The sequence below is a fragment of the Channa argus genome, chromosome 13 (genome assembly GCF_033026475.1).
Source record: "Channa argus isolate prfri chromosome 13, Channa argus male v1.0, whole genome shotgun sequence".
Classification (NCBI taxonomy): domain Eukaryota; kingdom Metazoa; phylum Chordata; class Actinopteri; order Anabantiformes; family Channidae; genus Channa; species Channa argus.
In genome coordinates, this window is record NC_090209.1 from 395519 (window position 1) to 409334 (window position 13816).

General features: G+C 40.5%; 1 protein-coding gene across 1 annotated transcript; it reads right to left on the reverse strand.

Annotated features, from left to right (window-relative positions):
- Positions 1 to 2414: 2414 nt before the first annotated feature.
- On the reverse strand, positions 2415 to 13358 carry LOC137140145 (probable G-protein coupled receptor 173). The gene is made up of 2 exons (XM_067528294.1): positions 12282 to 13358; positions 2415 to 4723 (listed from the first exon to the last, which is right to left on the reverse strand). The coding sequence occupies exon 2, from the start codon at positions 4514 to 4516 to the stop codon at positions 3353 to 3355; it is 1164 nt and encodes a 387-aa protein (XP_067384395.1). The 5' UTR covers positions 4517 to 4723; positions 12282 to 13358; the 3' UTR covers positions 2415 to 3352.
- Positions 13359 to 13816: the final 458 nt, after the last annotated feature.

The following is a 13816-nucleotide window of genomic DNA, read 5'->3' on the forward strand; positions in this document are numbered from 1 at the left end:
AGACTCAGACAAATGGATCTGAATATGAAGAGTGTGCTGTAGGACACATTCTGCTTTGATTTGATTGACAGTACACATGGAGCAAATGTGGCTTTGAAAGGATGCATTGCTGATCACGTGATCGGGAAGCTAGAACCAGTTACCAGAGCCCAGTGAGAAAAGATTTTCTATAGCACTTTCTTCATATCTAACTATTGTTTACTCCTTTAGGAAAATTCTAATAAACGAAAGGCTTCTTCTGTACTCTAGGTGTATTTTAAGCAGTTTCTTATTGTACAATTTCTGTTCCACATCTGAGTGAGGAAAACTGAATGCTTTAGGGAACTCTCACTGACAAAGATGGCGGTTTGGTTTCATTGACAAACAGAATAAAATGTGACTGTTTTAGTTTGGCTATAAAACGTATCATCACATTCCTTTTCCTTATCCAAGTGATTTTCCTTTCTCTCTGACTTTCCACATTTTTTATAATACATAGATTAATTAAGATTAACTGTTAGGTTTGCAGTTTCCCTGCTAGAAAACAGCATGTGTCCAAAACCGCCCTCTCTTTAACTGAGTGGTTCACTGATTGGTGAGAACTCTAAATGCTCTATAGTACCAGCATTTAAAACTGCAGTGACAGAGTAAAACTGCCAGCAATTTACAGGGGAATTTCATTGTATGAATAAGATAGTAATGAAATATTTACCTGTAGCTACAGTGGAAGGAATTAAGATTATGGAGCCAAAAGACTATATTCCAGAGTTCAAGAGAAATACATATTAAGTAATTATAGAATGATGAGAAATGATTTTGTTAACAAAGTACTTTCTCCCTCAGTCTCTACATTTCAGCACCAATAGGTTTTTTTTAAATCTGTGTTTGATTAATCTACATTTCACTGAATATTTTTAGTTTTGAGCAACATCAGTTTACTTCAATGAACAAATCTACACGTAGGCTTCCTTATGTAGAGTAAAGCTGCTCCAGAAACACTTTCTGTGCACTACAAGCTCACAATGGTGTGTGAAAGTTTGTGAATGTTCTCTGTTCTGCATAGATATGTAAAAACATGATCAGATTCTCACACATGCCTCAAACCTAGAAACAAAGAACCCAATGACACCCAACATGACACACAAACACAAAAAAACAACATTCATTTATTTATTGTGGAAATGATCCTAGCTTTAAAATTTGAACTTTGCAAAAGTATGTGCCTTTAACTGGTTATCAAGCCTGCACGCCAACTTGGAGAGATGTTCCCATTCTTCCTACAGAACAGCTTAATCTCAGGTATTTGGGCTTTTTGTATTAGCTGCCTGGTTCAGGTCCTTTTACAATGATTCTATAGGGTTAAGGTCCAGACTTTAATTTGGCCATTTCAAAAAATTACATTTACATGGCATAAAATGTTTTGCTTTACCCGTTCTTTGGTAGAAGCACTGTGTTTAGGTTGTTCTGCTATATAATCAGCTTTCTTGACATGTTTTTACATAATGTGCTTGTGCAACTCAGAATTCACAGTTCCAGCAGTGATGGAAAGCTGTTTTGGTCCAAAGGCGGCAAAGCAGTCCCAAATCATAATATTCCCACCACCAGGTTTCACAGATAGGATTCTTATGCTGTAGTCTAATGCAGAGTTTGGTTGTAGCCAAAGCCAAACAGTTCTTACTGAGGCCAAAATGTTCTACTTTAGTCTTATCTTTCCACAGAGCAGAAGCGAAGCCTCCCAGTTTTTCCACGTGGTCTTGAACAAGCACCAAACAGGCAGAAATGTTCTTTTTGGAGACTATTGGCTTCTTACAGCCACACTTCTATAAATCTGTTTTTTTTTTTTTGAGCTCAAAGACCCAGACTTCTCTTGTTTAAATAAGACAGGACCTCATATCTGATTTTCCCATTGATTTAAACCTGAGTTTAATTTTACCTTTAAATAAAACAATAATCCTACAGGTTCACATACTTTTGCCACACACAGATATTAAAGATTGAACCATTTTCCACAGTAAATGAAAGTGTATTTCTGCCTTATTTGTATAACTAGGTTCCCTTTATCTTGCCTCGTTTCAAACCTTGGAATAAAATTCGATCACATTTTTGGTCATTTATTTAGAAATGGAGCAAATTTTCCATGGTTTAAGAGCTTTCAAGCACCACCGTATTCAAAACATGTTAAAGTAACATCGCTGCAGCTACACTTACCTAATTTTACAACTGGACAGAGAATGTTGTCTGATGTTTACTGAATAGCCTGGTGATATAAGCAGAAGAAAACTGTACTATTTCTTCCCTTAATTCACAGACTTAAAAAAGACTTAAAAAAAGGGAAAATAAACAAACCAACCAAAAGATATATATATATATATATATATATATATATATATATATATATATATATATATATATATATATATATATTCTATTTGTAGATAAAGTAAAAAGATAAATAAACTAAATAATTAAATATTAATTTTAGTTTAACTGTCAACAAATTCAGGCATTTTTATACATTCACAAGTGAATTCCATGCTTTAGGAATACAGTTCCATTACAACAACCTTTAGGAGAAAAGAGCCACGACAGAGATACCAATCTCCTGATTATCTGTCAACAATTATAACTTTTTATAAAGTTTTCCACCATGACTCAAGTAAAAAGTCATAGCAGCATAATCATAAATCTGATTTTGCCTTTGCTTCTTCTACTACATCTTAACATTTTAAAAAGATTCCAGAAAACGGATATTTTATCATTTTGATTCTCAACTTTAAAACTGGGCAGCTCAATCCTTTCTAAGTACCTTTACATTGGGTACCAGAAATGTACAGAAAAGTATTTGGATACAGCATCAGAAAATCTTCATGTTAATGGGATTTTTGAATTTTTAAAACAATCTTGTCAAGACCCGGAAATTAAATAATAAGGGGTCACCAATTATGACACAGATATAACAGCAACATTCCCAGGTGATATATTCTCTGTTACTATACACATTCCTTTATCTGGTGTTTGTAACTAATCCAACATGTTAGAACATTTCCACTAGGAAAGTTGCTTCTTTGTTAGGATTATGTCACCAAACCAATTATGTCTTGACATTCTTTGATCAACTTCTGTAGTTTGGTACTGGCTGTTTGTCTGGCTTGGTTTCCTCAATAACTACATTATTACCTGCCTGCTTTGCTAATGAAGCGTTTTTACTTACTTAATTAAAAGTAAAGATTCCATGTTGTTAGGAGTGAAAAAGAGTTGGTAGACGGGGATACATGCTTAAAATTTCAGTGTTTTTACCGCTACCTTTATTTCCACTGATTAAGAACACATCTGCACGCTGTCCCTTTTCTCATTTACACATAATCATCTCTGCTTACATCACACAATAAGGCTCTCGTGGCAAATGAGGTTTAGTCCTGCAGCAGGCTGGTAGCTGGGAAAGGAGCCCTTTCTTCAAGTCTTTGTTAAGGAAGAAACAGACAATAGGGTTGACACCGGCTTGGGCAAAACTCATCCACACAGTGGTGGAGAGGTACCGGTGTGGTATTGTGCAAGCCTTGACAAACACCCTCCAATAGCAAGCCACTATATAGGGGGACCAGAGGACCAGGAAAAGCAGGGTGATCACGTAGAACATCCTGCCAAGCTGCTTCTCTGCTTTGAACTCCTCCATGCCCAACAGGCGCCGGTTCTGGTTGTGCAAGTTCTGCCGAATTCCCAGCAGAGTAGGCGGCATTGGGCCCCTGCCAAAGCCTGCAATCCAGTTGGCCGCGGCTTGGCCAGTAGCCCCTGGACCGTGGAATGTCCAGTTCTGACTTATGGCAGGCACCATTTGGACTGGCTTCATCTTTCGGTGTTTGTACTCAAAGAGAAGTAACTTCATGTAGACAACATGTGTGGCAAGAATAAGCACAGCCAGCATTAGCATGAAGCCTAACGTATCATTAGCCTTGAAGTAGCGATGCTCAAAGATGCACTGATCCTCCTCACGAATGAATTTGTAGGTGCCCACATCAAAAACAGGTGGGAAAGCCATCGCCACAGACAGTGTCCACACCATGCACACCACTGCCACACATGTCCAGAATGTCATACGCTTTGAGTAAAAGCGGTGGTGTGCAATTGCCATGTAGCGTGTTACACTGATGCAGAACAGCATGAAGGCGGCGTGGAAGCAGAAGAGCACCGCCATGAAGGCCACTACCTTGCAAGTCAGCACACTGTAGGTCCAGGCTGAGCCATTCTTTATAGACACCAGCACAAAGGGGAAACAGATGGCTGAGCGAATGGTGTCTGCCAGGCACAAGTCCAGCAGAAAGTAATAAGGTGCCTTGTGCAGGGCCCGGTCCCGCAGTACAAGCACAGACACCACTAGGTTGCCCACTAGGCTGATGCAGATTATGAGCCCCAGCAGCACCAGTTTGATGTAGGTAGAGACGGCTGATGAAGGACTCTCTGCTACCATTCCTCCTGTAGTAGCTACTACTGCTGCTATTGGCCCGGCAGGCCCGTCACTGCTCTCATTTCCATTCGCCATCCCAAATACCTCCCCACACCCACCAACCCAAAGGCCACCGCTCCACAACTACCTCCTCCGTTAGCTAGTTGTTCCTTCGTCCTCGTGGTTGCTTCCTTTCTGCAGTTCACAAGGAACAGGAAGAACTCAATCCACATTGCCCCATTTCGAGCAGGGTTGCTTTGTTGGTCTATTATGTTGTCTCACCTCCTGATCCTCAACCCAAATCTAAAAATAATCAGAAAAAATAAGAATTAGGACTTTCAAAATTATACCACTCTTCATCTTATAAATGATATGTAACATACATTATAACATAGATGCATAGTGATTCTGAAAATTGGGGAGAGTTGCTCCTTATCAACACACTGGTACCAGCTGCAGCTTTTGCTCTCACCTCTCTCACACACATACACCTTCTTTCTCTTTATGAAGTGATTTCTGTATATTATATCAATAGCATAGTTTAATTATTTTTTTGTCCAAATTTATAAAGCTTTCTCTCAAACCCTTCCCTAAAAATGTCTCTGGGGTGACTGTGGTGCAGGAGGTAGAGCAGTCATTCACCAATCCCAATGTTGTTCCCTGGCTCTTCTCGTCACATGTCCTTGAGCAAGACACTGAACCTTAACTTAGTTGCTCCGGCTGAGTGTTGGCCAGTTGTATAGCAGCTCCCTTATCAGTGTGTAAGTGTGTGTGTGTGTGAGTGTGAATGGATGAATGAGAAGCAGTGTAGAGCGCTTTGAGTACTAATAAGTAGAAAACCGCTATATAATCGCAGATCATTGCCCTCAAGTTTACTATCTCTGTGCTCACATTCAGATTTTTTGGTGAATGAACATAGATATTCCTATCATTCAATAGGATTCATACTGTGCCATCTGCCCTCTCGGTTGGGATGAGTGGACAAAAGGAGAGAGAAAAGACAAGAGGAACAAAAAGCAACAACAAACATTGGGCACGTTGATAGGACCAGTAGCTGTGTACTGAAAAGAAACCACACTGCTCCAAAACAGGGGAAAGCTGCAGAAAGGGACAGAAACAGGGAGACAGAGAAGGAAAAAGACAACTACGATTGAAAGACACAAAATTGATAGCATACAGTGGTGACAAATAAATGTGGGAGGAGGAAAGGAGTTTAGTGCATCAGGAGGTGGGTCCCCCAGCAGACTAGGCCTATAGACGCATAACTAAAAGTAACTATAAGCTTTATCAAAGAGGATAGTTTTAAGCTTTGTTATGTGGTTTAAGTATTGGTCCTAACACAGAGCCTTGTGGAACTGCATAGCTAACCTTTGTGTGCATGGAGGATTCATCATTAACATGAACAAATTGAAATCTATCAGATAGATAAGATTTAAACCAACCTAGTGCAGTTCCTGTAATTCCAATTTCATGTTCCAGTCTCTGTAATGAAATGTTGTGATCAATGGTATCGAATGCAGCACTAAGATCTAACAGAACAAGTATAGAGACTAGTCCATTATCTGAGGCCATGAGAAGATCGTTGGTGACTTTGTTTCAGTGCTGTTTCTGTACTATGATGAAATCCTCACTTAAAGTCTTCAAACAAATTATTCTTGTACAGGTGGTCTCATAATTGCTTTCCAACAACTTTTTTAAGGATTTTATAAATAAAGGAGATATTGGATATCGGTCTGTAAATTGCTAAAACATCCGGGTCGGGAGTTTTTTTAAAGTATTGGTTTGATTACAGCTACATTATGAGCATGTGATGTTTGCTTAGAAGTCATTTAGTAACCGAGATTTAGACGAGAGAGAGATCTGAAATTTAATAATACACATTTAATAATTTTGGGGTTTTGTTCTGGAATAGAAGTAGTCTTAACTTTTATTCGGTTGTCATGATTAACTCCCCTTGTGTACATTTTTGGTGTATTTAATTAAGTTATTCGGGGAACAGACACAGTCTCTATATGTATTTGGGAGTTGGGGGTGGACGGCTATAAGGACACTGCAAAGCGCTTTACACTGCTTCTTATTCACCCATTCACACTCACAATCACACACACACTCATACACCGATGGTGGAGCTGCTATGCAGCTGGCCAACACTCACCGGGAGCAACTAAGTTGGGGTTCAGGGTCTTGCTCAAGGACACTTAGACATGTGACTGGAGGAGCCAGGGATTGAACCAGCAACTGGGGGATTGATGGATTGGTGGCCCAAGTAGTGTGGAAATAATCTTATGCACTATCTGAGGTGCATCGTGAGCAGGTATCTGTGGTGATTAAGGCCATTTTAAACATTCTGCTTTGAGTGATGTGAGTTCTGTGAATGGTCTTATATTGTATAAGCTGTAAGTTTGTGTTGCTAGTCATGGAGAAGGTGTTGTTACAGATTTCTATCCTAAAGTCAGATTTAGGAGACAGAACAATTTTTTCCATTTTTCTATTGGGACTGTTATTATATAGTCTTTGTTTGATATAATTTTATAGAGTTTAGACAACAGTTTCTTGGACATAGTGATTTTTATTATCTCGTCAGTTAGTGTAGGGGGCTGCAGTGGGTTGTTCATTAAATTCATTCTTGATTTAATTATGAGTTTTAATTATTATTATTAACTGTTCTCCCCCAACTCCATACGTTTCCATTAATGTCTTAAAAGAAAAAAATTGGTTATTCGCAAACAGGTGGTGAAGGTGAGGGATCACTTTGTTCTGCCGTGCTGGAAAGTGAATAGTTGTGTTGTATAATTAAAAGTCTGGGTTGTGCCATATTGGGGTATGTTTATGTGTTGATTTGGTAATTTTGTGAGCTTTCCACCAGGCTGCCAGAGTTGAAGAGATGGTTATTTTGTTACAATAGTTCATTTTTTAAAATGATTGTGGCATAAAACTGAGATCTGAAACTGATATGGGTTTACATTGATTCTGTTCTAGGTCCATCCATGAGTTGTTGTAATTATCCTTTTTAATCCATTTCAATAGGTATTGCAGTTGCTGTTGTGTTGGAAATTAGGTGCTTCATGGCTGTTGACAGTGAGATTCTAGGTTTCTTGTTTTTCTAGTAAAAGTGAGATGTTATTGAGTCCAGTGATTTGAACCATTTATCTGTGGGACTTGTGGGGATCATTGAGAACAAATAGTTGATTTGTGGATCTTCATTCTTACTGTAGCAATTCATCCAATGAGTGAAAGTGGAATGTTTGTCGTAATCTATTTTTTTTAAATATAGGGTAATAGTTGAGATTAAAAAGCTCTGACAGCCTGGGAAAATAATAATGCCTAAATATTAATGTTGTCAATATGAAATGGAAGGAGGGGTATCTTCAGAGAGTGACAGTATTGGTGATTTGTTAGAATTTATTGTATAATTTGAGTTTAGGGAAAATTCATTAATAATATTAAATGTTTCCTTTAGTGAGCTGTACGGTTCCTGTAAGTGTAGTAATATGTCATCTGCATAAAGTCCTGGATTCCTTTAATTCTGACATTTTGTCGTATGGCTGTTGCTATATAGATGGCAAATAGAGACAGTCAGAGTGGGCATCCCTGTCTGGTTCCCCGGTGAAGTGGGACCAGCCATATTTCTGGAAAAGAGAGCTGCACCATCTACAGTTGGATAGATGCCATCTCTCCTCATCAATATAGCTTTTCCCCCAAAACGTTTCCAATTATCTATGTAGCCCACATCTTTTGCTGGACACCACCTAGACAGCCAGTGGTTGAATGATGACATGCGGCTGTACGTGTCATCACTGGTCAGATTTGGCAGGGGACCAGAGAAAATTACGGAGTCCGACATTGTTTTGGCAAAGAGACTCACCGATTCAACAGTCATGTTATTGAACTCTGATTTGTGTAATTGGGCGTCATCGTACTGTATTTACATTCATCTTTAGCCAGATGTTTCAAATATGATTCAACGGTACAGTACAAGCTGTTTGAAAGCATCGCATTCAGGAAGAACATACACTATAAGCTCATACTCTCTATAGCCTAGCGTGCTAGCTAGTTCTTAGGGGCAGGAAGGCGCAGGATGGTAGAATGGTTGTCCACCAATCTCACAGTTGTTGGTTCAATCCCCAGCTCCTCTGGTCACATGTCAAAGTGTCCTTGAGCAAGACACTGAACCCAGACTTAGTTGCTCCCGGTGAGTGTTGGCCAGCTGCATAGCTGCTTCCCCATCAATGTATGAGTGTGTGTGTGATTGTGAGTGTGAATGGGTGAATAAGAAGCAGTGTAAAGCGCTTTGAGTGCCAATAGGTAGAAAAGCGCTATATAAGTGCAGAACATTTACCATTTATTGTAAGTCTAGATTACTGAATAGACGTTCCACAAACAGGTTCACAGACGCAGGTGTTCCTGACCCTGACCTGAGCTACTGTGTGAAGTGTCTGTTAATATCACAGAAAACTATCCAATGGCCACATAAAAGTGCAAAATGTATAAAAACAGAGATAAAATGGCCACAAAAAGACACAAAAGGAGCATGACTAAGCACAAATGACTACAAAGATGTTTAAAAAAAACACACCTACAAAAATGGATTAAAAATAGACCCTAAAAGTTGCAAAATGACCACAAAGTGCAAAGGCTAATATTGCATATTACAGTATTTGTATAAGAAAAACTGAAAATGCAAAGTTATTATTGAGTAAACATTTACTTTTTCTGTGCATGTGATAGTCATGATGGTAATTAAAAATGCATCTAGCTGTGAACTTTTAATAATCAGGTGACCTGAAACTGTGCCCTAATTGGCAGCTTTGGATTTCTTCACAGGGCACAGAAAGTAGTGTCCTGGAGCAAATGAACATAGTTTTTATGTTCCTGTCCTTCTGTGATTGGACAACTGTCTGCTCTGTCTCTTTACGTTTTACACAATGTGTTCACCAGAAGAAAACCAAAATAAAGGAGCTGGGATTTAATGGCAGGCTAGTGATGGAGGGCATTAGCTTATGTTAGGTAATGCTTAGCTGGAAGCAGTGGATAGTAAGTAAAGCCTTTTACTGATTTCCCTTTATTGAAAATCGTTCGTCTTTAAAGTCATTTGCATATCTTATGACTTTTGATCAATACATGATATGCTAAAAATTCTCAGCACCTCACCACGACCACAGCTGTAGGTGGAAGATCTTCTGAACCTGGGAAAGAATTAAAACTTTTCTGAGAAACACCAGGACCAGGACAGACTGAACACATCGGCCATGTTGTCAGTGGACTAACTTTAAATAGAAAAGACACTGAGAGATTTGCTGAGCAAAAGGAGGAGGAGGCAAAATATATGTTCAAGTTCTGTTTCTGGACTGTGTTTAGTTAGTTTTACTGGTTTGATTTATGGTCTTTAAATGTCTGGTGGCCTTTTGATTTATTTTTAATTTTTTCAGTTCTTAAGATATTTACATTTTCCATTGTTTCATATGTTGTTGGGGGTTCGAATAGCTACATGTTATGTTATATGTTTATTGCAGAATGTGAAAACATTTTTGAACTAAGTAAAATATGAGTATGATAACTAAAATAATAGCAACAGGGCTGTCATAGGGCAAAAGGTGGGGTACACCCTGGGCAGGTCTCCATTCTGTCTCAGGGCCAAAAAACAGAGACATACACAGACAGACATCCATTTGCACCAACATTCACAGCTACAAGCAAATTCAGGGTCACCAATTAACATACCAGGCACGTTTTTGCACTGTGGGAGGAAACAGGAGTACTCAGTTTTCTCGCAAGCACAGAAAGAACATGGATTAATAATAATAATAATAATAATAATAATAAATTGTTGTGGTGGAGGTGGTGTTAAAGGATTTTAAGGTTCTTGCTGGAGGATACCACATTGGTGTTTAAGGCCTAGGATGCACTGAGCTGACTGTCCGTTGACCTAAACTTAGGTCACTGATGTTCTGATCTCCTTTTGAGCTAAATGTTGGATCAGCATTGGTGAAAGAGACCACTCTGATTGGCTGTTCACCAGTACAACTTGCGTTGTTGTTGTAACTTGTTATCAGACAAATCATTCATTCAAGAACTTCCGAACTTTGGTGTGTGGTGAGCCAGAGTGGTGTAAGATGGTACGGTAATGCTGCTTTGTTTACAGTTCATACACATGTGGTCCCATGTCTCCTGTTTTTCTCCCTCTCATGCAAGAGGAGAATGTGCAGTGCTACACGCTTGTCAGCTCTTATCTTTGCACTATGTTGTGTCACTACTGACCCAGACAAAGGCAACGTGCACTGACGAAGCTCGTCATCTTCATCTGCCTTAGTTGTCTGATATTGTCTTGGAATGTCACGGACGTAAGAGGACGGGGGCAAGAACTGCTTTTCCCAAACATAAATCCATACAGAACAATCTGGGTTCTCTAATCGCTGAGCCACCAATAACCCACTAAACTGTCAAAAAACCCAATTGCCATTAACCTCTTGAGTTCAGCATGAATCCTGCTTTAGCCCTCACAATCAAGCCTTTTCACTGGAAAACACCTCAATAAAGCACAAATAGCAACTTTGTATGTAATTTGTCTGAACACCACAAAGTAGCAAAGTCTTTACGGTGCAACATTTACAGCACACTGACAAATAAAGATGTGGTCACACGTTCCACAACAAGTGAGTATGTGGACCTTCAGTGAAGATATTTGAACCAATGTCCAATGTTTCTTATTTGTTGTGTGCTACTGAGCTGAGAAAGTTGTGAGTTGATCATGTTTCAATCTCAAAGGGTCACTTTCCTTTTACTAAGTCTTTAGAATGAAAATAGAGGCTGAAACATTTCTCCCTGCATATACAGAGACAAAGGGGGAATGTTGGATTTATCCTTTCAAGACAATGGTGAACAAATGTCTGAATAATTCATTCCATTAAATCATTAGGTTGATATTTGTCTGTACCGTCCCATAGCAGCTAAACATGCAATAATAATTGAAACCATGAAAAAATAAATGTCTCATGGTACGACTTTAAAGAGCAGGAGTCTGTGCTGAATAATAGATGGAAAACAAAGTACGATGAACAGTAACGATGATGCAAATCAAGATCTAATTGATTAAGTTAATTACGCTTTGATCAACTCCACTGGGGGTTGCAGATGTGATAGCTCCCAGCCCGTGAAACTATAGGGAATCAAAAGGCTGTGTGTCTTGAAGGAGGGGCTTTGTAAAGCTGGAAGTTGGTTGGTGGTGAAGGGCAGAGTCACTGTCAGGAACTGGGTAGCAACAGCAGCAATACCTCTGGCTTGATGTCGGTGGGAGGAGGCGACATAGCTCACTGAATGAGATGTAGACAGAGTTAGTCTCTAAGAGTGAGGCCCAGCATCAGGCCTCCTCAAATGGAGCTTACAGCTCTGATGAGGACTAAAGTGAGTCACCAGTTGGAGCAGCCTGGTGCTAAGGAGCCTTGATGGCTTAAACTCAGACACCACACAGCCTGTAATCCTTAGAGGTGGTGCTGTGCTCTCTAGGGGGCACATACACTTAGTGACATGAATTCACAGGGCTGTCCCAGTGCTGAGCGAGGCCCTGCAGCTGGTTGAAATTCTTTATCCTCAACGCAGCACAGCATCCCACTGAACACTATGCTGCTGGGAGCCGGGCATCAAACATTAATATCTGCTCTGCAAAATGCAGTGTTCATTAGATGCTCTTCCTAAAGAGGCTGAGGCAGACAAAAGCCAGCAGTGCCAGTGAGCTGCTACAGTTTAGGCCTTGCAGAAGGAGGCTCTGACAAACAGCAATGAGAGCTTGTTACATGCAAAGCGGGACATCTGGCTGCTCGGGGACCTGTAGGTTACACAGAATTGTAGCAGCGGGGCTGCTTACCTGCTGTGGGCTGCTTGTCCTCCGGGCTATGGCAGGAAGGCCGTCTGTTGCAGTCTACGTGAAATACGGGGTGTAGTTCTCCACCTGGCTTTTCCCACGGAAAGCGACTGAGCGGAAACCATGTAAAAGACAGCTGCACCTGACGATGCGTTGTCAAATGTGTCCTCGTTCCTGGTCTTTGTAATGTGTTTTCAGAAAGGCCTTTAAAAAACTAAGGATTTCAAGAAGCCACAGCTGCGTTTTCTTTTTTTTTTTGTGCATGTCATGTCTCAGAGTTTTCTACAGAACCTCGTGCCTGTAAATCCCCAGTCCCAGAGACATCGCCGACCATGGGTCCATCTCTGTCCACACGGCTTCCTCGTCGATTAGTCTTGCGTTCAGAAAGCGCAGGGACACGTATCCTGCTGTGGAATCAGTGGACGTATCCTGTGTGTGAGCTGTCGGACACCAGCAGACGCCCTGTGGACCATCTTCCGCTCGCAGTGCACCGAAACCCGCACTGCTCCAGTCAGACCGAGGGACACCTCATGGTTGTTGTTCGTCCAATCGTTTAGCATGCTGAAGCAGCCCAGTGGGTCCTGCTCAGAAACACAGTCCAGGGGCGAGCTAACGCACTGAGGCCAGAATGTCCCGAGCTGGCAAACCTGGGCTGCGTGAGGACTCCGACGCAAATCTCAGCCCACCACCCCCCCCCCAGGCGTCTCACAAACAGACGGATACGTGGGACAATGCAGGGGATGGCAATGTCCTCAGTGAGCAGAAGAACAGGCGATTCCTCTTGGTGTGAGCGGTGATGTTAATCCAGTCCAGGGGCGGCGCGAAGGTCTCTGGCTTTGTGGGCACAACCTCCCCAATCCACACCACAGAGCCCCCAATAGATTCATTGTATAGACATAGTGAGGGGTCTGAGCTTTCATTATTATGTTTTAACTCAATTATTTCAAATTTAATGTCAGTTCTCTTCTGTTCTATCATGTTACACTGTAACATTAAAGGCAGTGACTGTTAAGTGCATCTTTGTGGAGATATTTCTATACCTTGAAAGGTCTAATATAAATGCTACACAGTCAGCGCTTTTCAACCTATTGGCGCTTTACACTGCTTCTCATTCATCCATTCATACTCACAATCACATTTACATTTAGTCATTTGGCAGATGCTTCTATCCAAAGCAACTTACAAGGCAAGTGAAAATCACATACACACCAATGGGGGAGCTGCTATGCAGCTGGCCAATACTTATCGCAAGCAACTAAGTTGGGGTTCAGTGTCTTGCTCAAGGACACTTTGACATGTGACTGGAGGAGCTGAGGATCGAACTTCAGCAACTGCACTTTGAATCTGAAATCAAATCGTTTTTTGTCCATCCCCAAACCACTTACTACCACAAAGTAAAAGCTATTAAAAGTGCTTTAAAAACAAAATTGCTTGGCATTTATTCAGATCATAAAAGGAAAAAAAAATGAATAATAAGAATTTTAGTGATAAATTAAGATTTTATTTTAAGGACATTTTTACAATATCTGAAAAGTCCC